The 26360-nt window shown below is 70.9% G+C and overlaps 1 protein-coding gene across 1 annotated transcript; it reads left to right on the forward strand.

The window, feature by feature from the left end:
• The first annotated feature begins 234 nt into the window (after positions 1 to 234).
• Positions 235 to 26360, forward strand: BAHCC1 (BAH domain and coiled-coil containing 1). The gene is made up of 27 exons (XM_075770906.1): positions 235 to 361; positions 2186 to 2519; positions 10593 to 10772; positions 11884 to 12006; positions 12482 to 14203; positions 14285 to 14390; positions 14504 to 14712; positions 14818 to 14976; positions 15383 to 15576; positions 15864 to 16221; positions 16303 to 17013; positions 18207 to 18391; positions 18504 to 18640; positions 18868 to 18969; positions 19823 to 19937; positions 20022 to 20265; positions 20541 to 20705; positions 20830 to 21155; positions 21304 to 21411; positions 21496 to 21758; positions 21854 to 21929; positions 22009 to 22117; positions 22203 to 22325; positions 22407 to 22580; positions 23043 to 24187; positions 24906 to 25142; positions 25228 to 26360. Exons 2-27 carry the CDS (start codon positions 2345 to 2347, stop codon positions 25432 to 25434), a joined length of 7653 nt encoding a protein of 2550 aa, XP_075627021.1. The 5' UTR covers positions 235 to 361; positions 2186 to 2344; the 3' UTR covers positions 25435 to 26360.

The following is a 26360-nucleotide window of genomic DNA, read 5'->3' on the forward strand; positions in this document are numbered from 1 at the left end:
GCGCGCGCGCGGGGCACGCGCTTATTAGCATGCGGGGCGCGTCGCCCCTCCGGAGTGCGCGGCGTGAGCGGGGAGGCGCGGCGGGGTCCCCCCCCCCCCCCCCCCCTTACCCACACACACACCCCCCCCCCCCAAACTCCCCCCTCCCTTCCCACACCCCCCCTCCTTCCCACACACACACACACACACACACACACACCACCCCCCCCCCACCTCCCCCCCCCCCCGCACCACCGCCGGTTCCCTTTGCTGCAGGAGCAGCCGGTGCATGGGCAGTGCACGGGCACCGGCAGGAGCACGCTGCGCACCCCGGCAGGGCCGCCCCGCGCCGGCGGGACCGCACTCACGGAACGCCCCTCCGGTAAGTAACTGCGATCGTGCGGGTGGGTTTGTGGTGGTGTTCGGGGGGTTGTTATTTATTATTATTATTATTTTTATTTTTTTTTTTTTTTTTGCCCTTTGGTGTTTTTATTTTTTTCGCTTTTTTTTTTTTTTGCGTTACAATTTTTTTTTTTTGCCTTAATTTTTTTGGCGTTAAATTTTTTTTTTTCTGCTTTAATTTTTTTTTTTTTTGGGGGGGGCGTTAAAATATTTATTTTTTTTTTTCCGACCTGAAAATCTTTGCGTTAAAAATCCCTCCCGTAAAATTTCGTGCATCAAAACAATTTTTTGCATTGAATCTTTTTGCCATTAAAATTTTTTTTCCTATAAATTATTTCCCCTTAAAATTTTTTCGCGTCAATTTTTTTCTCAATTAAAAAAATGCCTTGTTTTTTTTACATTGCTTTTCTTCAATTTTATTTTATTAAAAAATACACATTTTTTAAAATGTTTTTAATATTTTTTTTTTTTTTTTGGCTGTCCGTGTATTTCTCTCTCCCGGGGATGCCCTCCGCCGCCCCCCCCCTCTCCCCGCACAATACGGCCCCGCTCGCTCCGCCGCCCGCAGCGTTTCCCCGGGACGCGCCGGCCCGGCCCGGGGTGGGGGGGGGCCCGGGGGGGGCTCCCGGCCGCGCTCGCTGCTCCGCGCCCCTTTGTTCGCCGCGGCCCGGCCCGGCCCCGGCAGCCGCGGTCTCCCCCGCCGGATCGGGCCCGCCGGCCCCGGCGCTGCCGAGAACAATGCCCCGGCGGGCCCGGAGCACCGGGCGGCCTGCGGGCCGCTTCGGGCGGGCTCCGGCGGGGGGGGGGGGGGGGGGAGCTCGGTACCGGAGCCGTGCACCGGGTGGGGTGGGGGGGGACGGGACCGAGCACCGGTCAAATACGGCGGAGCGGCGGCCGCGCAATCCCGGGCGGAGGAAAGCGGGGAGGGGAAGGCGCCGTGCACCGGGGAGAGGGGGGTCGGTGCACCGGGGGGGGGGGGGGGAACGGGGCCGTGCGAGCCCGGGGAGAAGGGAAACCGGGGGGGGAGGAGGAGGGCACCGGGCAGACAACGGGAAACGGGGCCCGTGCACCGGGGAGGCCGGGGCCGAGGAGGGCGCCGTGCACCGGGAAACGGGGGCCCGTGCACCGGGGGGAGCGGGGCGAAACGGGGGCCCGTGCGGCGGAGAAGCCGAGGGCGACCGGGGTCCGGGCACCGGGGAAATACGGTCGGTGCAGCGGGGGTTGGGGGGGGGGGGGAAGAAGGCGAGAAAACGGGGCCCGAGCAGCGGGGAAAATAAAAGAGCCGAACACCGGGGAACCGGGGCCCGGGCGGCGGGGGAAGGACGGGGCCGTGCACCGGGGGAAGAAGGGGCCCGAGCAGCGGGGAACCGGGCCCCGGGCGAGCGGGGAGAACAACGAGCGGGGGGCGGCCGGCGGAGCGGGGCCGTGCCCGGGGGGAGCCGCGTACCGGGAGCGGCGGGGCGGGGCGGGCGGGAGGCCGGGGCCGTGCTCCGGGAGCGGCGGGGACACGGCGGGTCCGGGCACTGGGGAAACTGGGGCTCGTGCACGGGGGTACTGGGGAAATGGGGGGGGTGCGGGGGGGGGGGGGGTGTGCGTTCCGGGGATGGCGGGGAAATCGGGGACCCTGCGCGAACGGTACCGGGGAAAGCGGGTGCCTCGTGCACGGGGGATACTGGGGAAAAAGGGGCTGTGTACTGGGGAAACTGGGGATCTGGGCGCGGGGGGCCTGGGGACGCGGGGGGGCGGGCTGCGACCCCCCGGCCTGGCCACGCTCTCACGCTTTCCTTTCTCTCCCTTGTGCCAGGAGCGGAGGATGAGCCGGGAGCCCCGGCGCGGAGCGCGGCACGCCGCCACCGAGCCCGGCCCGCCGCGGCGCTGAGGATCGCCAGCCGCGCCGAGGAGCCGCGTCGGCGTCCCGCCGTGCCCCCCGTGGGCAACGCGCGGGTGGGTGGGTGCCCCCGGCATGGACGGCCGTGACTTCGCACCCCCGCCGCGGCTGCTGTCGGAGCGGGGCAGCCTGGGCCACCGGCACGGCGCGGGGCGTGTGGCGGGTTCGGCGCACGGTGCCGTGCAGCCCCCCGGACACTTCCAGCCCACCAAGTACTTCCCCGCGCCCATCTCCATGGCCACGCACACAGGTCAGAGGGGCCGGGGCGGCCGCGGCGCGGGGGTCCGGGAGGGGCGCGGGGGGCCCGGCGCGGCACCGGTGGCTCGGCCTCCCCTTTGTGCTGATTCCGCTGTCACCGCGGCCGGTGCTTTTGGGGGGTGGGCGTGCGGGGGCTCCCGCACGCGGGGGGGCATTTCCCCGCCTGCCCGCTCTGCCGGCGCGGGAGGAACGCGACCCCCGGGCCGGCCCGGCGAGATCCCGGTGCATGAACAAGGAAGCGCTTTCTGGGCGAACAAGGAGGCCGTTATGCGCGGGGCCGGCGCAGCGGTGCCGTGGTGCGGTGGTGGCGGGGAAAGGCCAGCGAACCCCGGCTCTATATAAAGCGCCGAAGTGTCAGGGTGAGAAGGGGTTTGCAGCGCGTGCGTTCCCCTCTGCAGCTGGTGTCCTGCCGGAGACGGACAAAGCCCAGCGCGCGGCTGAGCGCGGCACGGCCAACCGCGCTGGCACCGGCACGGGGCTCGCCGGATCCGGCCACCGCGCCGGCATCCACGATGCGCGCAGCCCGCTCGGCTTTGTCTGCGGCGGCGGCGCGCGGAGGGCGCTCGGCTGTGGCTGTGCAGGGCTGAAGCGGGGTGCGGGGGTAGAAAACGGGGTGCACGGCCCAGGGGAGCTTCAGGGTGCGGGGGCAGCCAGCGAGGCGCAGGCGGTGGGGAGCCGGTCCGCTGCCGCTGAGCTCCGGGACGGAGCCGAAGCGGTAGCAGGGCCGGCTCCGGCGTGCAGCGTGCCGGCTCGGCACGGCGCTGCCCAGGGCCCCCCGCTTCTTGCCAGCGCAGGCGGTTTTCTCGCCGCGGCACGGCGGCAGCGCCGGTTATTGTCGCCGCCTTGATGAGCTGTGAATACTAATAAAATTATATCTGCTTTAATGGGATTACAATTAGTGCGTGGATTAGGGCGGGGGGCAAGGCCGGGCCGGCGCGGGGGGGTGGTGGCGGGGGCCCAAGGCTCCTGGAAGGAGGCGGAAAGCGGGGGGCACCGGGGGGTGCCGGGGAGGCGGCGCTGGATCAGGCCCGCGACCGGGGCGGTTTCGCTTTGTGCCGGCGGCCCCTGCTCTGCCGCCGAGCCCCTCAGGACCACCGCCGGGCTGCGGGGGGCCACCCTGGCGTCCCCCCGGCTTGGGGGTTCTGGGGGCCCGAATGGGGGCTCGGTGCCCGTCCCCAGGGTGGGGGACCAGGGTGGGGGCTCGGCCCCTCTCTGGCTTGTGGTGGCCGGACGGGGGGGAGATCCCCGGGGGACGCCGGTGCTGGGGTGCTGCTGGCTTCCCTTTGGCTTCTCGGCGTGGCGGTGTCCCTGCGGCGGCGGCCGGACCCTTGTGCCCGCCGGGGCCTGGGCGACACATGGGAGCCCGAATGCAACGGAGGTTGTTAAAATAACATGGATCAGGCTAAAAATACCCCGGCAGAAACTTGCCTTAAAAAAAAAAAAAAAAAAAAAAAAAAAAAAAAAAAAAGGAGAAGCCAAACCCAACAACAGAAAGAGCTAAAAATATTCCTGGCTTTGGCAGGGCCGGCGCAGCCGGAGCTGTTCCCGGCGAGCCGCGCTCGGAGGCTGCCGCGCGTACGGGAACGTTGCTCGAGCGAATAAAAATGATAATTTAGTGCCCAGCGTGGTGCCGGGGCCGGCGGGAGGGGGGTCCCCGGGCCTGGCACCCTGGCGTCCCCCCGGCACGGCGGTACCATGGGGCCGGGAGCCGTGGCAGCGCGCGGAGCGGTAATTAACGCCGATGATTGATAATTACACCACCCAGCAAATAAAGCCAGCCCGCGGTTTGCCGGGCAGCCGTAGCGGCGGCGGTGCCGGCACGGCACGCGGCAGCCCCGGGGCACCGCGCCGGCCGGGGGGGCTCTGGCCACGCTCCCCCAAATGGCTCCCGGCGGCGGGCCGGACTACACCTCCCAGGAGCCTTTGCCGGGGGCCGGAGGCCGCCCTGGGAAGGGGAGATAAAAACTGTTTAGCTTGATTTTATTAAAGCCATAATTCAGGGCTGCGCAGTTATTGCAAACAAATGCTTCGGTTTGCGTCTGGTTTTGGCACCGGGACCATGCAAATGATGGTGCAAGACAGCACTGGGGGCCGGAGCACGGAGAGCCGTGGCCGTGCCCGGTGCTGGGCGGCTGGAGGGGCCGGGGACCCCCGGAGCTGCCGGCAGCCCAGCCTGGACCGGGGTGCAGCTCCGGCTCCCCGATTGCGGCTCTGCCGGGGGCACAGCCCGGCTGGGGGCCGCGGTCCCACTGCCCCCGCATGCCCGTGCCGACCCCTGTGCCGAGCGGGGCCGAGGGTCCCAACGCCGCCTCCGCGGGCAGGGGGGTGGGAAACTCAGCCGAGCCCGTGCTTTACGCCAGGGCCTCCATTTTTGCCCTTCTGACGTTTTTATGGACTAATATATAGTTGAGATCGCGTCGGGCTGTTTGTCACCGCGGCAGAGCCCTCGGTGCGTTGCAGTGTATAACAGTGCCGGGGGGGGGGCTCGCACAAGCGCCGGGCTTTGCCGGGAGCGCCGCTGCCGTGGCGGTGCCGGCGTGCAGCCTGGCCGCGGCGGTGCAGGTTTGCAGTCCGGGGCCAGTGTGCAGCTTGACCCCCGTGGTGCCGGTTTACAGCCCGGTGCCGGTTTGCAGCCCGGTCACGGCACTTTGCAGCCCGGTGTGGGTTTGCAGCCCGGTGCGGTCGTGCAGCCTCGCCGCGGCAGTGCCGGTTTGCAGCCGGGTGTGGGTGTGCAGCCCGGTGCGGGTGTGCAGCCCGGCGGTGAGCCGGCGGCGTGGCGCTGGCGGCCGGCGGGGCTCCTGCAGCTGTCCCCCTCCCTGGATTAAGTTGCAGGCCGGGCTCAGGCCGGGCGCTGCGCGGTTCCCCGGCGCAGCTGGGGGCGACGGTGGGGGGCAGGTGGGGACGGCGGCCCCCGGCTGGGGTGGGGGCACGGGGCTGGGTGCCAGCGCTGCAGCCGCTCCACATTGCAGCTTCCCCATTAATGACCAAATACGGGGTCTGACGAGGGGCTGGGAGGCCACGGCACAGCACCGGCACGGCTCCGGCACAGCCATGGTGCGGGGGCTCCCCGCTCCCCTCCTCGGCACCGCGAGGCCCTGCCGCTGCACGGGCTGCGTTTTAAAAAGTAGGTGTCAAAGTTAAAACAGATTTTGAGATGAACTCCTCTGCTTCTCGTCAGCCGCCCTGGGGCCGGGGGACACCCGTGTCCGGCGGGAAGAGCGGGATGCGGGATGCGGAGAACCCCAGATCCCGTGGAGTCACCCTGGAGTGGGTTCATCTGCTCATTAGCGAGGAGCTGGATCGGCGTGGAGCCGCTGCTGCGTGCCGGGGACGGGGGGACGGGCAGCCCGAGCAGCCGCGCGGCACGGTCCGGACAGCTGCTGCACGCCCCGGTCACTGCCGGTAAACGCGGTGATTTGCCCCGAACTGGGGGAATGTGGGGGGGGTCTCAGCACCCCGGGCTGCGGGCACCCGGCCTTTGCTTCCCGTTCTTGCGCATCTGGGGCTGCCTGACCTGGGGGGGTCCCGTGCCGGGGGGGGCTGGGGGCAGCGCTGCTGCCACCGGGTTCCGTGGGCCAAGCACCGCGTGCACGGCGGGCTTGGGGCTGACCCCCTGAGGGGGGACTGGGGGTGCAGACGGGCTCCACGGAGCATTTGGGCACCCCCAGCTCCTCGGGACCCCCCCAGCCCAGGGTGTCACCGTGTCATCCTGTGTGTCGTGTCCCGCCCCCCCCCCAGCCGGTTCCTCTCCCGGCGCTGATGGCAGCGATACGCGACAGCCAAGCTGGGAATTACAGCAGAAAATAAAAATAGCAGGATTTGGCGATTCGGTGACTCTGCAGAGATTTACATGGGCTGCACCCCCCTGCCCCCCCCCGCCCCCCCCGCCCCGGCGGTAAATAAACACTCACCCAATAATCTCATTCTTGGAGTTCTTCTTTATCCGCTCCATAAAACGAAACAGATGGGCACAGCGTGGCCCTGCCTGCCCCCCTGCCTGCCCCCCTGCCTGTCCCACAGCATCGCCCCGGGGCAGGATCCGACCCCGCTGGGTGCTGGGGTCCCCCAGCCCCAGGGGGAGGACGAGTCCTCGGGGTTGCTCCCTCCTGCTCCGTGCACGGGCAGCCCGGGACCCCGCGGGTGTGATGCTTTGCAGGGCTTTGCACGTGATACGGGGTCACCGTGGGCCCCAAGTTTCGGGGGGTCCTCTGGGGGGGGGGGGGCACGTGCTTGGCCTCCGTGCACCGCCGGACCCCCGTGGGGCTGCGCAGGGTGGGATGCCGGGACCCCCTGGGCCCTCCCGGGCTGCGCTGCGGCCCCGGCCTGTGCCGGGCCTGCGGCTGCTCCCAAAATGGCCTCTGGGCTTTGCGAGCCGCATGCGTCTGGTGTGCAAGTCGTGCGTTTGGTGTGCAAGTCGTGTGTGCCGGCCGTGCAGGTAGCGTGCACCGAGCGGCATGCACCAGCCGTGCAAGGAGCGTGCACCGAGCCGCATGCACTGGGCCGTGCGGGCAGCGTGCGCCGTCCTCGTGAGCAGCGTGCAAGCTGCGTGCGTCGGCCGTGCGAGCAGCACGCCAGTAGTGTGCACCGAGCGACGCGTGGCCCCGGCCGGCGTGCAAGCGTGCGGCAGCGCGCAGCCTCTCGGCATCTCCAGCCTCCCCTTCCCTCCGTCGAAAGGCGACAGCTTGCGAGTGGCACTTAGCACGGAGCGACTGCCGTGTGATTACCCATCGGATAACGTTTTAATTGTACTTCTGGCACTCTGTCAAGCTAATTTGAACTGCATTTCAATATTACAGCATTTATTTAGTGCCATAACAATATGGATTAATCTTAAATTATAACACCGAGGAAATTATATTACACTTATTTCCTATTTGCCAAATATTTAAAGGGGCCGCGTGGGTTGCAAAGCGTGTGGTGGGATGCAGGGGGGACCTGGGGGCCGCATCCTGCCCGGGTCCGGGGACTGGGGGTGGCATCTCCCCCGGGATGCCCGGCTGTGGGGACACGGTGCGGGAGGGTCCCTGCCAGCTCCCGGCGTCTCCGTGTGCGGCCCGGGCCCTGCTAGGAATGTTCCAGCCCCGAAATAGCCGAGGGAGTAACCCAACCCCGCGCCCCGCGCACGTCCCCGCCGACGCGGGGACCCGGGGGCCGTCACCTCGCCCAGGCCGCGCACGGGGCTCCGGGGGGCTGCAACCCCCCCCGCCTCCCTCCTCGAAATGGAGCCCCTAAATCTCAGGGTGCGGGGTGCAGCCATGCACCTGCGCTGGGGGGGGCTGGCGAGGTACAGCTGGTGGGGCGTCCCGGACGGGGGGCTGGGGACCCCCACCCTTTCCTGACGGCGCCGCCTTGGGGACCCCGCTGCCGGCCCCCTGCCCAGAAACCTGCCGGGCCGCAGCAGCCGTGGCCGGAGTGACCCCCCCCTCCGGGGCTGCGGCCCCCACACACACCCACCCCGGCCCCACAAAGCCCCCGCCGGCCCCCGGCCCCCCAGCTCCCGCCACTGCCCCAGCCTGCCCCACCGTCCCCAGCGCAGTGGGTACAGTCCTGCTGAGACCCGGCGTGCTCGTCACATCTGTGTCCCGCTGTGGATTTGGGGCCCAGGCGAAAAGCCCCCCCGCCCCGGCTGCGGTTTCCTGGTGATGAGGGAGAAGCGGCTTCGCTTCCCTCAACCCTTTCCTCCGGCTGCCTCCTCCCCCCAACCCCGTTCGGGGGGTCCCGGACGCCGCCAGCCCCAAAACCCACCGGCACACCCCCGTCCCCTGCCCTGCCTCGGTTTCCCTGCCCGGCCACACCGCGGGGGCAAGTGTGGCGTGACCAGGGCCGTGCCGGGGCGGTTGTGGGGTGGCCGTGGCCAGCGCGGTGCCTGCGTGGCTGTGCCGGAGCTCCGCGGTTCCTGGCGTGGGTACGAGGCACAAAGCCTCACGCAGCCCCCAAAAAGCCGCCGCGGTGGGGGACTGTGGCTGGGACCACCCTTCCGTCCCTGCTGGCTCCTGGCACAGGGGATTTTCTCACCGGCCGTGCCGGTGCCGGAGCCGGGAGCAGTGCCCACAGGGCTGACTCACGGCGCTGGCCCCGGGGAGCCCGGCCAGGGAGTTCCCGGCTGACGATGCTGGGGGGTGGCGGGGGGGGCCGGGGTGGGACCCCGCTGCCCATCTGCCCCGTGCTGGCAGCTGGCCCCACGGCACCGCGCCCGCCCTGGCACGGGGCTCCTCGGCACTGCCCGCTCACGAGTGAGATGAGTTATGCACAGTCTCAGGAACCCATCCCGGCACCGTGGATGCTCTCCGGCTGTGCCCCGTGCCGTGCCATGCCATGCTGAGCTGTGCCGTGCCATGCCGAGCCGTGGCAGCACGGGACTGGGCACGAGTGTGCGAGGGGCTGAGGTGAACGTGCGTGCAGGCGTGCGAGGCGGGTGGGAACAGCGCGGCCGGCCGCGGGGCCAACGCGCGCCGAGGGATCCGGCCGTGCCAGTGGGCGTGAGTCAGCGGGTGGGAGGTGTGGGGAGCGGCGGCCGCGGCCCCGCCAGCTCCGCCGGGACACTCTGCGCCAGCCCGGCCCCGCCGCCATCAGAGGGGGGGTGTTTATTTTTTTACAGCCTGTTTCACAGCTTCCAGAAAAGGCTCGTTCTGGAAACCTCGGCTTCCTGCCCGGCACAGCCGCCCAGCACGCTGCCGGCTCCACGCCCCGCGGCGGGGTCCCCCGGCACGGCCGGGGCTGGGGGCGCGCCGGGGCGGTTGGCCGCGGGCAGCACCGGGCACGGCTCCTCCGGGATGCGGTGGTGTGGCGGCGGGACGTGCCCACCCATCCCGGTGCGTGCCAGCGCGGGGGACAGCGTCCGGCCCCGGGGGGGTGTGCGGTGCCGGTTCCCAGGGCCACGGGCAGGGTGCGGCCGTGCCCCCGGCCCACGCGGCCCCTGCCCGGGCTCGGCCCCCGGCCGGCCGGCACAGGAAGGAGCGAGCTGCCTGAAACCACATCCCGACACTCATCCCAGAGGCATCCCGGAGGGATTAGCCGGGGAGCGTGGGCCGGCTTAGAGAGCAAAGCATCGCTTCCTGCCCCGGCCGGGCGGCCGGCCAGCCTGGGCTCCTCCGCGCCGAGCCATGCCGAGCCATGCCGGGGAGGGGGCAGGCGGCCGCGGCCCCGCCAGCCCACGTCGGCGCACACATGGACGCGGGGAGCGGAGCCACGCGGCGAGGGGCGGCTGGCTCCCCCCGCTCCGGCTCCCTCCCGGCCCGCCCGGCCGCTGGCCACTGGCTCCGATGTTTCCACCATGATCTCACGGCTCGGCCGGGATGGGGAGCGGCGGCCTGGGCCTCCCCGGGGGGTGCTGGGGGCCCCCGGGCTGCGGGGGAGGCCACCGGGGACAGGGTGGGGGCTGCCCCCCTGCAACGCGCTTCCCGTGTCGGCAGTGTCTTGCCCGCACGCCTGCCCTCGCCTGGCACACGTGTACACACGTGCACGTGCACACATATGCACAGACATGCGGCTCTGTGCCCCCCGCGATGTCCCGCTGCCCCGGTCACAGGTGACTGTCCCCGTGTCCCCAGCCGGGCTCTGGCAGCGGCTGCCCGTGTTGGGAGCGGCGTGGCCGCGCTCGCCGTGGCACGGTACGGCACAGCCCAGGTCCCGGGGGCGGCCGATGTCCTGCAGCGGCTCAGGGCTGGCAAGGGAGCTGCAGCGTGGGGAGCCTCGTGTGTGTGCGAAGCCTCCCGTGTGCTGGCACACGTGTGTGCACAGGGCGTGCCCATGGGGGCAGGGCGGGGCAGCGGTGCCCCTCGCACGCCCCGGTGCGTGTGCAAGCCCTGCGGGGCTGAGGGGATGCGAGGTGCCTGCATGCACGAGGGGTGTGATCGCAGGAGGGACGCGCGTGCTCACGGAGGGTGTGCGCACGAGGGACGCGCGTGCACAAGCAGCGTGCACGGATGAGGGATGCACAAATGCAGCGTGTGCTGTGCACAGCCACGTGTGCATGAGCGTGCACGGGTGAGCGTGGAGAGCGCGGGGCAGGCGTGCGAGCGGGGGCGCGGGCAGCCCTCCCTGACTCTCTCCTCTCCCACCGCAGCCGGCAGCGGCCTGATGGGGAACGCGCCCGCCTCCTCCTTCATGGGGGGCTTCCTGAGCAGCAGCCTGGGCTCGGGGGCGCCCAGCCACCCCACCGGCCCCACCGCCTCGCCCCCGGAGCCGGCTTTCCGCGGGCCCCACTCCGGCACCTCCCAGATCTGGTTCTCGCACTCCCACGAAGGTGAGCGGCCGCCGGGGCACAGATGGGTGGCAGCACCCCGGGGCGGGGAGGCGGGGTGTCCCCGTGGGGTGTCCCCGCCGAGTGCCAGGATGCGGCTGGGGCTCTGCCCGGTGCCGGTGGGTGACGTCCAGCCGGCGCCTACGCGGATGGGGTTCAGACCTCCCAGGCGCTGGCACACACGGGGTGGTCGTGGCAGGCGGCCGGCACGGGCACGCGGTTGGCACGCTGCGAGCTTCAGGGTGGCAGCGGCGGGGGCACAGCCAGCAGCGTGCCCCACAGGCCCCCCTGGGCACACACGGGGCCTGGGCTCAGCCCCCCGCAGTCGGGGCTCGGGGCAGGGCGGAGAGGCTCGTGCTGGGCTGCAGACCCCCGCCCCGCGCCTGGAGCCGGGCTGAGGCCAGGCCAGCTCGTGTCGCTGGTGACGAACCAGGGGGTGCGCTCCCCTCCTGCGGCAGGGACCCCCGTGCCGGGGCAGGCTGCACCACAGGGACCCCCAGGGCAGCGTGCGCAGCCCCGATTAAACAGACGCCCCAGCGCGGTGGCGGAGGGGGCTCCCCGCAGCCCGGTGCTGCCCCCGGTGCCCCGTGGCACGCCGGCGTTGCCATCCCCACCTGAGCAGCCGGCGCGAGGGCTGACAGAGTTAAGGAGCGGGGAGGTGGTATTGGCGCAGGGCCCTGGCAGCCGGCCCAGCTGGTAGTTTGACCGGCTGCCAGTTGGCTCCCGGCGTGCCGGGGCCTGCGCGGCGCGCCGGGGGGGGGCACGGGGGGGGCCGGGCAACACACGCGGCTCTGGGAGCGCAGCACCCGCCGCTGACAGACAACCCGCCCGAGCGCGCCGGCTAACGAGCCTGCAAGGGCCGGGCCGAGCTGCCGTGATACGGCCGCTGCCGCCACGAGTCTGTGGGGTCTCAGCGCAGTGGCAGCTCCTGGGGGGGCGGGGGGGGGTCCCCGGCCCAGAGGAGGTGACAGGCTCCGGCAAAGCACTTCTAACCCGGAGGGGTGCGTGGCCGTGCTGCTGCAGCATGGTGTGTGCCGTGGCACGGCACGGAGATGCCGCGGGGGACGGTGCGCCCGCGGGCGTGCCCCCGCCCCTCTGACCGCCTTGCCCCCAGCCCCAGGGTACCCCCGCTTCTCCGGGAGCCTGGCCTCCACCTTCCTGCCCATGAGCCACCTGGACCACCACGGCAACAGCAACGTCCTCTATGGCCAGCACCGCTTCTACGAGAGCCAGAAAGGCAGGTACCGGGGTCCTGGCACGGCGCCGCGGTGCCACCGCAACCTCCAGGGTTGGCCAGGGTCCCCCATGGGGGCGCGTGTCCCCAGCCTGGCCGGGGACGGTGGAGAGGCTGCCGGGCAGGGGTGGGGGGCTCAGCGCCCATTCCCTGTGCCGATGCCCGGCGCCGGGGTGGGGGGCCGGTGGCGGAGCAAGCGCCAGGTCCCCAGGGAAGAAGGAGGCCGGCGGGCGCGGGGTGGTGGGCTCCCGTCCCAGCCGCCGCCGCCGCTCTCGCTTTTCACAATATTGTGGCGGATGCTTAATAGGGAACATTGTTTGGGTGGGAAATGGAGCTAATTAGGCCGTGCCTTCCCCCACGCTCCTCCCCTCGTTAGCGGGGAGCCGGCGCTGGCACGGCTGCGGTCCTGGGCGCCGGGATCACGCCGTTGTTTGCCGGGGGGGCTGCGGGGGGGCTCACCCATCGCCCTCCCCTCCAGATAACTTCTACCTGCGCAACCTGCCTGCCCAACCCGCCCTGCTCCCCACCGGCCACGGCTTCCCCGGCATCGCCCGTGCCGCCCCCGGGCCCCCCGCTGGTTCCTGCAGCCGGGAGCGGGAGGCCGGACCCCTGCCCAAGACCCCCAAGGACTACGACCGCTTCCTGGTGGGCAAGGAGAAGGCGGGCAAGGGGGACCCCAAGGAGCGGCCGCCCGAAGAGGACCCCAAGGAGCGGCACAAAGCGGTGCTGCCGGTGCCGCCGGAGGGGCATTGCAAGGAGGGGCTGCCGCCCCGGGGAACCGGCGACGGCCGCCCCAAGCACCTCGCCTCCTGCCTGCTGGGTGCGAAGGGGCTGGAGGGCGACGCCGGCCGCGCCGTGCTGCCCAGCTGTGCCGGCAGCGCCCTGCCCCGCGCCGGCCGTTGCAGCGCCAAGGAGCCGTGCCGGGGCGAGCGGGAGCCAGGCATCCCCGAGGCGCCCCAGCCCTACGGCGAGTGCGTGGAGCGACGGCAGATGCTGCACCACGCCGTTTCCTATGCGGTGCCCACCGGGCCGGCCCCGCTCGGCCCCGCCGCCGGCTCCTTCCCCTGCCTGCAGCTGCACGCCGGCCCCGAGGTGCTGTGCCCGCTGCCGGAGCCGGCCGGCCGGGAGCTGAAGCTGAGCGGGGCCACGCTGGTGCCCTCGGTGGGACACCTGACGGACAAGAGCCGCTCCTTCCAGGTGGCGGCGGAGGCCGGTGGGCTGGAGCGTGCCGAGGGCAAGGAGCGGCACGCCGAGGCGGGGGCCGAGCCCCCGCCCGCTTATGGTGGCCCCTTCCACCACCCTCTGAAGGCGGAGGGCCCGGCGGAGCGGCGGCTGGAGTGGGGGGGTCCCGGCACCCGGCTGAAGGGGCTGGAGTACCTGGGCGGGGGGGCGGCCGAGGGGCCCCCCTTTGCCAGCCGGGGCCCGGCACCCAAGGGTGCTCTGGAGAAGGGTTACTTCGAGGTGCCGCCGGCACCCGACTGCTCCCGTGCCGCCCGCCCCGACCCGCTGGGCGTCCGGGTCGGCCCCTCCTGCTGCACTTTAGAGAAGGGCCCCCCCAAGGACCCCCACCCCGGGCCAGCTCCCCAGAAGGTGGCACGCATCCGGCACCAGCAGCACCCCGAGGCGGAGGTGGCCGGCGCCGGCCCTGAGGGCAAGCGTAAGCCCCTGGAGCTGAGCGCCCTGGGCTACGGCGGGCCCCCCCTGCCCCCCTGGGGTGTGCAGGGCCAGGGGCCCCCCCTGGCCGTGGCGGAGGAGCGGAAGGGGCCCTACCTGGACCCCTTCGGCACGAGTCTGCAGCAGGCTGCGTTGATGACTCAGGGCCCGGTGCTGGGCCAGGAGGTGCCGGCCGCCCCGGACGAGGTCTCGGCCATGAAGAACCTGCTGAAATACAGCAACCAGGCGCTGCTGGGGGGGCAGAAGGGCCCCCCCTTCGTCGGGCTCGGGGGTGTCAAGGGCAGCTGCGCCCACCAGGACGCCAAGTTCCCCCCGGGGAAGGGGCAGCCGGAGCTGGAGCGGCCGGACTGTGCCCGCGGCCGGGATCACGACGGGCTGGCCCCCGGCGAGGGTGAGGTGCGGCAGCCGCCCGTTGGCATCGCCGTGGCCGTGGCGCGGCAGAAGGACACGCTCGGGCGCCCCGAGCCCGCTTATGGTGGCGGCGGTGGCTCCGGGAGGCAGGGCCGGGCTGTCACCGGCATTAAAGGTAGGGGCCGGGGGGGGGACCCGGGTGGTGGCGGGGGGCTGGCGGTGCCGCGCTGACACTGCCATCCTGTCCCCGGCACAGCAGGCACCGCGCGGCCCATGCACCTCATCGACCTGGAGGCAGAGGAGGAGCGGGGCCGGCTCTGTGAGGAGCGCCTGGGGCTGCCGGGGCGAGAGCTCCTTCTCCAGTAAGTGCCGTGTCGGGGGGTCCGGGGGGGGGTCCCTGCCCGCCTGGGGTCGTCCCCGTGGGGCACGGTGCCGGCACGCTGCCCCACGCCTTGTCTCCCTGTTCTCTCTGCAGGGACAACAAGGACCTGGTGGAGTTTGCTCGGATGCACCCGTCGGGGGGGTGTCCCGGGGAGCTGACCCCCCATCTGATGATCGCTGGGGGCTCCTCGTTGCCGGCGGGGCAGCTCGGGGGGGACCCCGCTGCCCATGCCCACCCGGCACACACGCACTGGCTGCCCCGCACCCGCAGCCCCTCCATCTGGATGGGGGGACACTCCTACGGTCAGTGCCGCCGATGGATGGGGGGGGGGCTGCCGGAGCACCCCGGTAGTGGGGTGCTGCCCCCCCAACCCTGGTGCTGACAGCCCCCCCCCCCCGGCCCTGCAGGCATCGGCCACCCCGCGCTGCACCAGAACCTGCCGCCCGCCTTCCCCGCCTCCATGCCCAGCACCATGCAGCCCGTCTTCCCCCTCTCCCAGGACCCCCCCGCCCAGCTCGTCATCCTGCCCACCGAGCCCCCCGCCCACGGCACCCCCCACACGCTGGGTGAGGATGGGGTGGGGGGATGGCCATGGGCACCCCTGCCTTGGGCTGGGGTGTCCTGGGGGGTTTGGGGCTGGGGGTGCTGCTGGGGGGTGAGGTGGGGTCCCTGTGGGTGCTTTTGGGGTGCAGGGATGGGAGGTGGGGGTCTCTGCTGGGGCTGCAAGGGTGGGAGATGGGGGGGGGCCCTGTGGGTGCTATTAGGGGCCTGGGGTGGGAGATGGGTCCCTTTGGATGCTCCTGTAGAACTTGGGGTGCAGGGGTGGGAGACGGGGACACTGTGGGTGCTGGCAGAGGTGAGAGATGGGTCCCTGGGGGTGCTGCCAGGGTTGCAGGGTTAGGGGGGGGCACCACTGGGGTCTGGCAGGGTGACCCCGAGGCGGGTCCCCGGTTGACCCCCTACCGCCGGCAGCCGACGTGATGGACCAGGCGTCGCTGTGGCCCCCGATGTACCCGGGCCGGGGCCCCGGCACCCACCTGCAGCACACGGGGCAGCTGCCCGTGTACTCGCGCTCCCAGTTCCTGCGGCAGCAGGAGCTCTATGCCCTGCAGCAGCAGCAGCGGGCGGCCCAGGCCCTCGAGATCCAGCGCCAGGCTCACGTCCAGGTGCCTGTGGGGCTGGGGGCGGGGGGGGGGGTGAGGGGTTGGGGGCGGATCTGGGGCTGGTTGGAGGGATCTGGGTTTGGTTTGAGGTTGGGGTGCAGGGTCAGGGGCTGGGGGGTGGGACGTTACGGGGTGAGATGGAGGGCTGGGGGGCTGGGACCAGGCTGGGGGGCAGCGGCTGGGCCGTGGGGCTGGGCTGGGGGCTGCGGGGTTGTAGGGTGCTGGGCAGGGCTGGGGGGCAGGGGCCGGGCAGTGGGGCTGGTGTGTGCCAACCTCGGTGTCCCCCACAGCGGAAGCCGGAGGAGCAGCCCCTGGAGCTGGAGGACGGGGGTCCCGAGAAGCCCCTCAAACCCTCCCACAAAGCAGTTGCCTTAAACCCCCCGGCCAAGGGCCTGTCCTCAGCGGCCCCCGGGCCCCCCAAGCTGTCCCCTTGCTGCCACTCTCCGGCCCTGCGGCACCCGGCCAAATGCCCCGTGACCCTCCCCGCGGCCCCCTGCACTTTACCCGTCTGCCCCGCCGCCAGCTCCGCCGTGGCCCCCCGCTCCCCGGCCGACAGCCCCCTGCCCGTCCAGAGCAAGGGCAGCGACGGCGAGGACAAGCGCGGAGAGGGGCAGCCGCCCCGCGACTACCCCAAGTCCCTGGAGCCAGGTAGGACCGGGGGGGGCGAGGAGGAGGAGGGTGGCCGTGGTGCCGGGGGGTCCCCACTGAGCATCACCTGCTTCCCCACAGACCTGCCCCCCGGCTACAGCTACCCTGCCGCCGGCATGGGCTTCTCCGAGGCGCACTCCGCCGAGCCGGCCGACCCCGACACTATGCACGCCGGCTCCCCGCCGGATGAGCCCGAGCAGTCCCGGACCTTCAGCCCCGCCGGGGAGGTGCTGCGGGAGCCGGGCCCCCCACGGGAGCCGCCGGCCGGGGGGGCGATGGCCGAGGGTCCCGGGGTACTGTTGCACCGCCACCACCTCCTCCTCGCCCCGGGGCCCCTCTGTGGGGAGCGGGGGCCGGCCCCGACCGCGGGGGCCACCGAGGAGCGCGTGCCGGTGGCCTTTGGGGTGTGCCGGGAGGCGGCTCAGGGAGTGCCGGAGCAGAGCCCGCCGGAGCAGCAGCACCCGGTGCCCGTGGTGGGGGCCTCCCCGCTGCCCCCCACCGTGGACGAGGAGGAGGAGGAGGGTGACAGCGATGGCTCGGAGCCAGAGGACAGCTGCGACGAGGAGGATGGTGACAGCCCTGACAGGCGACAGGGCTGCCTGGGCGGGCTGGAGGCGCTCATCGCTGCCGGCATCGACCTGGGGGAGCTGCCGGCGCTGGGTTCACCCGGGGAGCCCCCTCCGGCCCCCCCCTCGCCCACCCCCCGCGCCTCAGGGATCCCTGGCATCGCCCTGCTCAGCGAGCTCGCCGACCTGGAGCTGCGCCGACGCCGCTGCGACCTGGCCCTGGAAGGTGAGCAGCCCCCGGTGCCCCCCGGCACCCTCTGCCCCCCGGTGCCCCCTCCCTGCCCGGTGTCCCCCGGTGCCCCCTGCCCCCCCGGTGTCCCGTGGTGCCCCCTGCCCCCCCGGCGTCCCCCGGTGCCCCCTGCCCACGGTGCTGCCTGCCCGCGGGGGTGTGCAGCGGGTGCTCTGGGCAGAGTGTGCAACAGACGGGTCGTGCAGTGCGTGTGCAACGGAGGAGCTGTGCAGCGGGTGTGCAGTAGCGGGGCTGTGCAGAGTGTGCAGGAGCGGGACTGCTCTTGCACAAGCTCTTGCACGAGCAGGGCTGGGCGGTGCACGTGTTGTGCAGTGGGGAAGGGGGCTGTGCGCGTGCCGGGAGCTGCACACACGTGTGGGCAGCGAAGGGCTGCGTGCCCGTTTACGGCGTGGGGCGGCATGCACGCTGGCGGCAGAGGAGCAAGCGCGTTGCGTGCGTGCCGGTGGTGCGGTGCCCGGCGGCCAGGCCCTGCTCGCAGCCCGGGGCCATCTCCGGGGCTCTGCTCCAGCGCTGGCTCCAGGCAGGCGCCGGGATTCCCTCCCGGCTCGGCTTCCCCAGGGAATCCCGGGGGCCCCCGGCGGGGAAGGCCGTCCTGGCGCGTCCCCAGCGCTGCCGCGGGCGGGTGGCGCAGGGCGGGCGTGTGGCGGCGGGGCCCCGCGCGTTCGGTGCTGCCCGTGGCCCTGCGTGGCGTGGGGCCGTGACGCTGTGGGGTGGGGGGTGGCCGTGGGGCCCGCTACAGGTGGGGCGGCAGGATGGGGCGCGTCACCACGTCCCTCCCGGCCCTGGCCTTGGCTCCGCTCGCCAATGAGTTCATCGCTGGCTGCCGCTGCGTGCCCGGCCCCGGCCCCCCCCAGCCCCACGGCCACCCGGGGACGCCGGCTGTGCCACGCACACAGCGCCCTGCGCACCGTCCCCCTGCCCTCCGCCACCCCCTGCGTGACCCCGCAGCCCCCCGAGGCACCCCGCTCATACGTGGCACCCATGGCACGGCCCCACGGCACCCCCTGCCCCACAGACACCCCTCCTCACCCCGCATGGCCCTGGCAGCGGTCCCGGCGCTACCGTGGCGTGCCACGCATGCACGTGCCGTTGCACAAGAGCGCGCGTGGGGCAGCGCAGGGGTTCGGGTCACGTCCTGCACCAGCCCCGCTGACCTCCCGTCCCGGCAGGGGAGGACGAGGACCTGCTGGCCTTCAACCTGCAGAACCTGGCCACGGTGGCGGCCGCCTGGTCGCTGGTGGAGGCGGCCAGCCGAGAGGGCAGCCCCCCCGCGCTCAGCCCCCTGCCCACCTCCCCGCCGCCCCGCGCCCGCATCCCCCGCCGCAAGTACACCTGGACGCCCAAAACCAAGGCCGTGAGTGTCTCCTTGGGTGCGGCGGGGGCGGGAGGTGGGATGAGTTGTGCCCGGTCTCAGCCCCGGGGCTGAGGCTGCTGGCGCTACCAGCTGCCCACCCCCCTGCCCCCAGGTTTGCCCGCTGAAGGCGGCCATCGAGCAGCTCAACACGCAGGAGGTGGAGGTGCGGATGCGGCTGGCCGAGCTCCAGCGCCGCTACAAGGAGAAGCAGCGGGAGCTGGTGAAGCTGCAGAGGCGGCATGACCACGAGTAGGTCCCCGTCCCGGTCGGGTCCCAAGGCTGGGGGGGGGTTACAGGGGGGAGACAGCCTGGGGGAAGCGGGGAGGCCGGGGAAGGAGCACCCTCCGACAAGTGGGACTGCAGTGGTAGTCACCGGTGCGATGAGTTTGGGGCCGTCCTCAGCCCGGCTCGGCGGAGGGGCACCGTCTGTAGTGGCCGCATGGCTCAGGGTGCCCCCGGTCTTGCCACGGCTGCAGGCGTGATGAGAGCTCCCGGAGCCCGGCGCGGCGCGGCCCGGGGCGGCCGAGGAAGCGCAAGCACTCCAGCACGCTGGGCAGGGCCGAGAGCCGCAAGGTCAAGTGAGTGACCGGCACCGCGTGCCCTCCTTGTCCCCGGGGACCGGCCACCAGCCCTGCTGCCGGAGGGGGGGGGGGTCTGCCCGTCCTGCCACGGGGGTGGCGGTGCTCCGGGGCCACCCCATCGCATTCCCCCCGGCTCCAGCAGCCGCCACGTTTCGGGGAGGGCCCGGCCGCTCGCTCCGGCGCGCTCCCGCTTGCTGCGGGGGTGCTCGGCTGGGCGGCAGCACCGTGTGTCCCCCCCCCGCCGGCGGCGGGAGCAGCGTTGCATAAAAGCCTCTTTATCTGCGCCGTATAAAGCCATTGGTCACGCTGCAGCGGTGTTCATCGCTGCCGGCGCTTTATTATTACCCATTAGCCGCCCGGCGCAGCCGTTTCCCCACTCCCGGGCCCTGTATAATTGTCCTTCTCTGCTACAAATTGCCTCTCCCGACAGGCCCATTTGCATAAATCCTCCGAGCGAGTCCAAACACGCTTGGAGCGCGTGTGCGCGCGCGGCCCCCGGCCCCCCCCCGCTCGGTAATAACAGTTAAATCTGCGCTAAATGGTTCCTTCAATTAAGACGGAGGGGAAGAAAAAAAAAAAAAATTAATCTCTAGGTTTTATGTCACAAAACATTAGTGAGCGAGTGAAGGTTACGGGGAGGGGGGGAACGGGGAAGAAGGGAGGGAGCCGATGGCTGGCGGCGGCCGGGGGTGCAGGATCCCACCGGGAGTGCAGGATCGGGCTGGGGGTGCAGGATGCAGCTGGGGGGGGGTGCAGGATCCCACCGGGGGTGCAGGATCCATCCCGGGGGGTTGCAGGATCCATCTGGGGGGTCTGGCGGGCGCCGTGCCCACGCCGCGCTCCCCGCCAGGGCGGTGAAGACCAGCCTGTCGCTGCTGTGTGCCGAGCTGCGGGGGGACCCCGAGCCCAAGAAGAAGAGGAGCAAGCTGGCCGAGGCGGCGTTCGGCAGCCTCAAGGGCTCCCCGGTGAGTCCGGACCCACCACCGGCGAAGGCCGCCCCGGGGCCAGGAGGGTCCCGGCCCCCTCCTGAGCCTCCCTGTATCCCCCAGGAGAAGGTGCGGTGCAAGAAGAGCGGCTCGCAGGGCAAGCTGGCTTGCAAGGTGGCTCACAAGGTGTCGCAGCTGAAGCAGAAGGTGAAGAGCAAAGGGCTGCCCGCCGGCATCAGCCCCTTCCGCCGGAAAGACCCCAACCCCGGCAGCCGCATCCAGAAGAAGCTGTCCCGGCCCAAGAGCTCCAAGGCCACCAAGTACCAGCCGCAGGACCCCGACCCCCGGCAGCCAGCGGGCTTCAAAGGCAAGGCTGGCACGGCGCTGGGGGTGGGGGTCCGGCACGGCGCTGGGGGTGCGGCATGGGGCTGGGGTGCAGAGTGGGGGCCGGGGGGCCGGGAGAGGAGGGTGCACCCAGCTGCAGGTGTCAGGGGGTGGCTTGTTCCAGAGGGTCCCCCAGGACTGGGAGCAGCCCCAGCCCACCCCGTCCTGCATGGGGAAGCAGCTTCTCCCTGGGCATGGAGGGGTGCAGGGGCCACCCCTGGGTGCAGGGACCCTTATTGCTGCCCCCTCCTCTCGCAGACGAACACGACGGGGACACGGACAGTGAGGACGGTGACGATGATCCGGGCTTGTCCCTGCTGCCCTCAGTTCCCGTGGCCGTGCTCGGACCCTCCCCGTCCTCCGTGGTCAAGATGGAGGCCAACGAAAAGGCGAAGAAGAAGAAGGAAAGGCAGGGACTGCTAGGTAACAGGATCACCCCACAGAGATGCTGGGGGCACACAGGCGATGAGGACCCCCTCAGTGTGCGCACAGGGGCTGGGTGGTCACCCACGGGGTGCCCTGAGCCCCGACCCCCCCTCCCCCGCAGGGCCCTGCCGCCTCGGCAGCCCCGAGGGCGAGGTGAAGATCAAGCGGCGGCCGGTGAAGCCGGGGACTGGCAAACTGGAGAAGGTGCCGGCGCGGCGGAAGGCGGGCGGCTGCGAGGAGGGCGGCAAGAAGAAGCTGAAGGCCAAGCCCAAGGAGAGCCTCCGGCTGCCGGCCCCCAGCGGCCCCAGCACCCCGGCCCCCGCCGGCAGCCTCTTTGCCGGCACCGACCCCCGGCACTTTGGGCCGAGGGACGAGGGGGCTCGCCTGGCCAGCGAGAGGCTGAAGAAGGCCACGCGCAAGAGCAAGGTGCTGCAGTCAGCCCTGAGGGTGAGCGCGGGGGGCAGAGGGTGGGGGGCACCCGTGGACCGTGGGGTGCAGGGGCTGGGGTGGTTGGGAGCACTGGTGGGCCCCAGAGGGCTGGGATCGCGGCGGGGGGGGGGAGGCCGTCGGCCGGCTCTGAGCCCCCCTCTCGCAGCGGAAGAACGGGACGCTCTCGCTGGCCCTCTCCCCCCGGAGCGCCAAGACCATCCTGAGCAAGGGCAAGAAGCTGGCCAAGGTGAAGAGCAAAGTGGCCACCAAGCAGGTGAGAGGCAGGGACCGGACCCCCGCCCCGGCACGGACACCCCCCCATGCACACACACATCCCCCTGAGCTCCCTCTCCCGCAGTGCAAGGGCCGAGCGGTCAGCAAGCTGCTGGAGAGCTTCACCGTGGAGGACGATTTCGACTTCGACGACAACAGCAGCTTCTCGGAGGAGGAGGAGGAGGGCGGCTGCCTGGCGGGGGCGGCGCGGGGGGGACGCCGCTCCCCCCTGCCCCACGCCTGCGCCATTCAGAAGGAGGATCTGCAGGACGGGCTGCACATCCTCATCCCCAAGGAGGACAGCCTGCTCTACGCCGGCAGCGTCCGCACCATCCAGCCCCCCGACATGTGAGTGGGGGCCGGGACGGGGGTCCCTGCCGTGGGTGGGAATGCCGGAGCGGCCAGGCGGGTGCTGAGCCCCCCACTCTGTGCCCTGTCCCCAGCTACAGCATCATCATTGAGGGCGAGCGGGGGAACCGGCAGCGCATCTACTCGCAGGAGCAGCTGCTGCAGGAGGCGGTGAGCGGGGCGGGGGGTCGGGGCGGGGGTCCCGGTGGGCAGCGCACCCCGCGGAGCCCAGCACGCCGCTTCCTCGCAGGTCCTCGACATCCGGCCCCAGTCGCGACGCAGCCTCCCGCCGGGCACCCGCGTCTGCGCCTACTGGAGCCAGAAATCCCGGTGCCTCTACCCGGGGAACGTGGTGCAAGGTGAGGAGCGGCCGCAGACATCCGGTGGGGCGGGGAGGGTGTCGGGGCCCCCTGCGCCAGCCTGACGGCACTCCCTGTGCCGCAGGTTCCTCCAGCGACGAGGAGGAGGACGACCCCGAGGCGGTGATGGTGGAGTTCGACGACGGGGACACAGGGCACATCGCCGTCTCCAACATCCGCCTGCTGCCCCCTGACTTCAAGATCCAGTGTGAGTGGGTCGGGGCTGCGGGCAGGGGCCAGGCGGGGGGGGTGCAGCGGGGCTGGCCCTGACCCCGCGCTCTGCCCGCAGGCACCGAGCCATCCCCCGCGCTGCTGGTCTCCAGCTCCTGCCGGCGGACAAAGCGGTCGTGCAGTGACGTGCCCCCCCCCAGCGAGCTGCCCCCCAGCCTCTGCCCGGACCGCCATGACGGCCTCGAGCCCCCCAAGAACTCGGGCAAGAAAGCGGCTGGCAAGGAGAAAAGCGGTACGGGGGGGCTGCCACCCACAGACCACCTTCCCCCAGGGTGCCCAAGGGAGGTGGCACCGGCAGCGCCCGTGTGAGGGATGGCGGGATGCGGGGAAGGGTGCTGGGATGCGGGGAAGGGTGCTGGGATGCAGCCAGGGGAGGGGATGCAGGGAAGGATGCTGGGATGCAGGCGTGGATAGGAGGCAGGGAGACAGGCAGGGATGCAGGCAGGGGAGGGGATGCGGGGAAAGATGGGGTGCAGGGGGCTGGGAGCAGGGTATGGCAGGATGCAGGGAAGGGTGCAGGGCCGGGGATGGAGGAAGGGGATTCCCCTGCAGCGACCGGGGAAATGGAGATCAGGCCGCAGGGAAGGACGTGCAGGGATGGGGACAGTCCTGGAGCATCCCCCGCCTCCCCCTGCCTGTCTGTCCGTCCTCCCTCGCGGCCGCCGGCCCCTCCTGACCCCCTGTCTCCCACCAGGCAAAGCTGCGGAGGTGCTGTCGGGCGGCAAGGCGCCGGTGCTGAGCGACCCCTTCCTGGGGCGGCGCGGCGGGCCGCTGCTGAGCTGGTCGGCGGTGGCGCAGACGAAGCGGAAGGCGGCGAGCAAGGGCACGGCCGTGCTGCAGAACCTCTTCCAGGTCAACGGCAGCGCCAAGAAGCTGCGGGCCAAAGAGGCCATCTTCCCCGTGCACCACCACCACCACCTCGCCGCCCCCGTCTTCGGCAACGGCTTCGGGGCCGACTCCTTCAGCCGCATCGCCAGCTCCTACGCCTCCTTCGGGGCTGGGGCTGGGCTGGTGCTGCCGGCTGCCCAGAAACTCCTGCGCTCCAAGAAGGCCGAGCGGCTGGAGGCAGAAATGGGCAAAAGCAGCCGGAGAAAGGCAGGCAGTGAGTACCTGGTCAAGCTGGACCACGAAGGGGTGACGTCCCCCAAGAACAAGAACTGCAAGGCCCTGCTGCTGGCTGAGAAGGACTTTGGGGCCAAGCTGGAGCGGCCCCTGGCCAGCCACGGCTATGCCCACGCGGCCCTGGCAGGCAAGGATAGGAAGGGGCGGGCGCCCGTGCACCAGCTGCCCGTGGGGCTGGCGCTGCGGAAATACTCGGGCCAGGCCGAGTTCACCCTGAACTGCGACAGCGACTGCCACAGCTCCTACTCGGACATGGACGAGGACGAGGAGGCGGGCGGGCTGGGCGCCGACGTGCCCTCGCGCTTTATGACGCGCCTCTCGGTTTCCTCCTCTTCCTCGGGCTCTTCCACCTCCTCCAGCTCCGGCTCCGTCTCCACCTCCAGCCTCTGCTCCTCCGACAACGAGGATTCCTCCTACAGCTCCGAGGACGAGGACTCCACGCTGTTGCTCCAGACCTGCCTCTCCCACCCGGTGCCGGCGTTGCTGGCGCAGCCGGAGGCCCTGCGCTCCAAGAGCGGCGCGCCGCAGCGCTGCTTCCTCACCAAGGCCGCCGCCGCCGGCCCCAAGGCCAAGCTCAAGCGCAAGGAGGCCCTCAGCTTCTCCAAAGCCAAAGAGTTCTCCCGGAGGCAGCGCCTGCCCTCGGTGGAAAACCGGCCAAAGATCTCTGCCTTCCTGCCCGCGCGCCAGCTCTGGAGGTGGTCGGGGAACCCCACGCAGGTACGGCCGGCGCCCGCCGCAGGCACCCACCGCTCGGCACGGCGACGGGAGGAGGAGCGGCCGCAGGGCCTGTGGCACGTGGGGGGGTGCGGGTGGGGGGTACGTGGGCGCAGGGCAGGGCGTGTGGGCGCAGAGCGTGCGGGGCAGGACACGTGGGTGCCTGGCAGGGTGTCTCTGTGCACAGGACGGGGTGTATAGGTGCATGGGTGGGGTGCAGCGTGCACGGGCCAGAGTGCATGGGTGCATGGCAGGGTGCATGGGGCATGGGCTGGGGTTCACGGCGTGGGGCGCATGGCAGGGTGCCCGTGTGCGCACAGCAGGGTGCATGGGGCATGGGCGCGGGCGCAAGGTGCATGGGTACAGAGCAGGGTGCTTGGGGAGCGTGCATGGGTGCACGGCAGGGTGCCGGGGGTTGCAGGGCAGGGTGTCTGGGCACACCAGCCGTGGCACCCAGGTGCGCAGGGCCAGGTACCGGCACGCACGGGACGTCAACATGGGTTCCCCGGGCGGGGTGCTGGTTGCAGCAGCTGTGGAACCTGGGTGCACGGGGCAGGGTGCCTGCGGGGTGCACAGGGCTGGGTGGGCGCGGGAGCACCCCGCCTCGGTTCAGCGCTGCTTTCCCCGGGTGCCCGGGGTCTGGCGGGGCGGGTGCATGCGGAGTCGGGGGGGTGTGTGTCCGTGTGCCATCCCTGACCCCCCGCTCCCCCCCCCCCTGCAGCGGCGGGGCATGAAGGGCAAGGCACGGAAGCTGTTCTACAAGGCCATCGTGCGGGGCAAGGAGACGCTGCGCATCGGGGACTGCGCCGTCTTCCTCTCGGCCGGGCGGCCCAACCTGCCCTACATCGGGCGCATCGAGAGCATGTGGGAGTCCTGGGGCAGCAACATGGTGGTCAAGGTCAAGTGGTTCTACCACCCCGAGGAGACCAAGCTGGGCAAGCGGCAGAGTGACGGCAAGGTGAGGGGGTGGGCGGGGGGGGGGGTGTGTTGACACGCTGGCACGGGGAGGGGGACGGCCGGTGACGCCGTGTCGTCCCCTGCAGAACGCCCTGTACCAGTCGTGCCACGAGGACGAGAACGACGTGCAGACCATCTCCCACAAGTGCCAGGTGGTGGGACGGGAGCACTACGAGCAGATGACCCGCAGCAAGAAGTACCAGGACCGGCAGGACCTCTACTACCTGGCGGGCACCTACGACCCCACCACGGGCCGGCTGGTGACCGCCGACGGGGTGCCCATCCTCTGCTGACCCCCCCGGGCGCGGGGAGGGGGACGGGGACGGGCAGCCCCCCCCCCCGCCCCGGGCACCCCCTCTGCCGCGGGGCTCCTTCCCGGCCGTTATGCAAAGCCCGGGGGGTGCGGGGTGGGGGGGGGGAAGCCGGGGGGGGGCATCGTCGTTGTCGCGGGGGGCGCGGGGGGGTCCCCTACAAGCCATACTTTCCCTAGTACCTCTGACTGTTTGCCAGCAGGTAAAGCAGAAATCAGGTGTGTTGTTCTATTTATTTTGCGTGTAAATATTGTATTTCTTCCGGGAAGTTTTATGGAAAACAGACAAACCAACTAAAAAAAAAAAAAAAAAAAAAACCCAACAAAACCCAAGGAAAAAAAAAAGGAAAAAAAAAAAAATTAAGAATAATAATAATATGGGACGGGGGGTGGGGGGCGTGTTTCCGTTTCAGTGCACTGTTTCCCCCAGCCTGGCTGGGACGAGGACAGCGGGGGAGCTCTGTATATAGGGGGGACGCGGCGGCAGGGCGGGGGGCTCGGCCCCCGGCACGGCTCGGGCACGGAGGCGGGCGGGGGGCTGGCGGGGCGGCTCTCCCGGCCCCCCCCCTGGGGTCCCGCTGCCACCACCGCCCGGCCCCAGTGCAATAGCGGGGTGGCCGCGGTGCCGGCGGACGCTGGCCCGTCCCGCCGAGCCCTGCCCGCCGCTGCCCGCCGCTGCCCGCCGCTGTAAATGTGTACAGGCCGCGCGGCGGCGGGGGCTTTTCCAGTGTAAACACTAAAAAACACAAGACAAAAAAAAAAAAAAAAATTCAATAAAAAAAAAAGGAAAAAAAGGAAAAAAGGATTAAAAACACAAAGGTTTTATGAACAGCAAACTCTATGTAAAGGCCTTTTAGTATGGAACTTTTTTATTGATAACTTGGCTTATGAATAAATATATGAACCGTT

Source organism: Balearica regulorum, chromosome 18 (genome assembly GCF_011004875.1).
Source record: "Balearica regulorum gibbericeps isolate bBalReg1 chromosome 18, bBalReg1.pri, whole genome shotgun sequence".
Lineage (NCBI taxonomy): Eukaryota > Metazoa > Chordata > Aves > Gruiformes > Gruidae > Balearica > Balearica regulorum.

Excerpts from the sequence above, each read along its gene's own strand:
- BAHCC1 (XM_075770906.1), top strand. The coding sequence starts at position 2,345 with ATGGACGGCCGTGACTTCGCACCCCCGCCGCGGCTGCTGTCGGAGCGG. Across the intron at positions 17,014-18,206 it reads CTGCGACCTGGCCCTGGAAG|GGGAGGACGAGGACCTGCTG; the intron begins GTGAGCAGCCCC and ends CCGTCCCGGCAG. Across the intron at positions 18,970-19,822 it reads GCCGAGAGCCGCAAGGTCAA|GGCGGTGAAGACCAGCCTGT; the intron begins GTGAGTGACCGG and ends GCTCCCCGCCAG.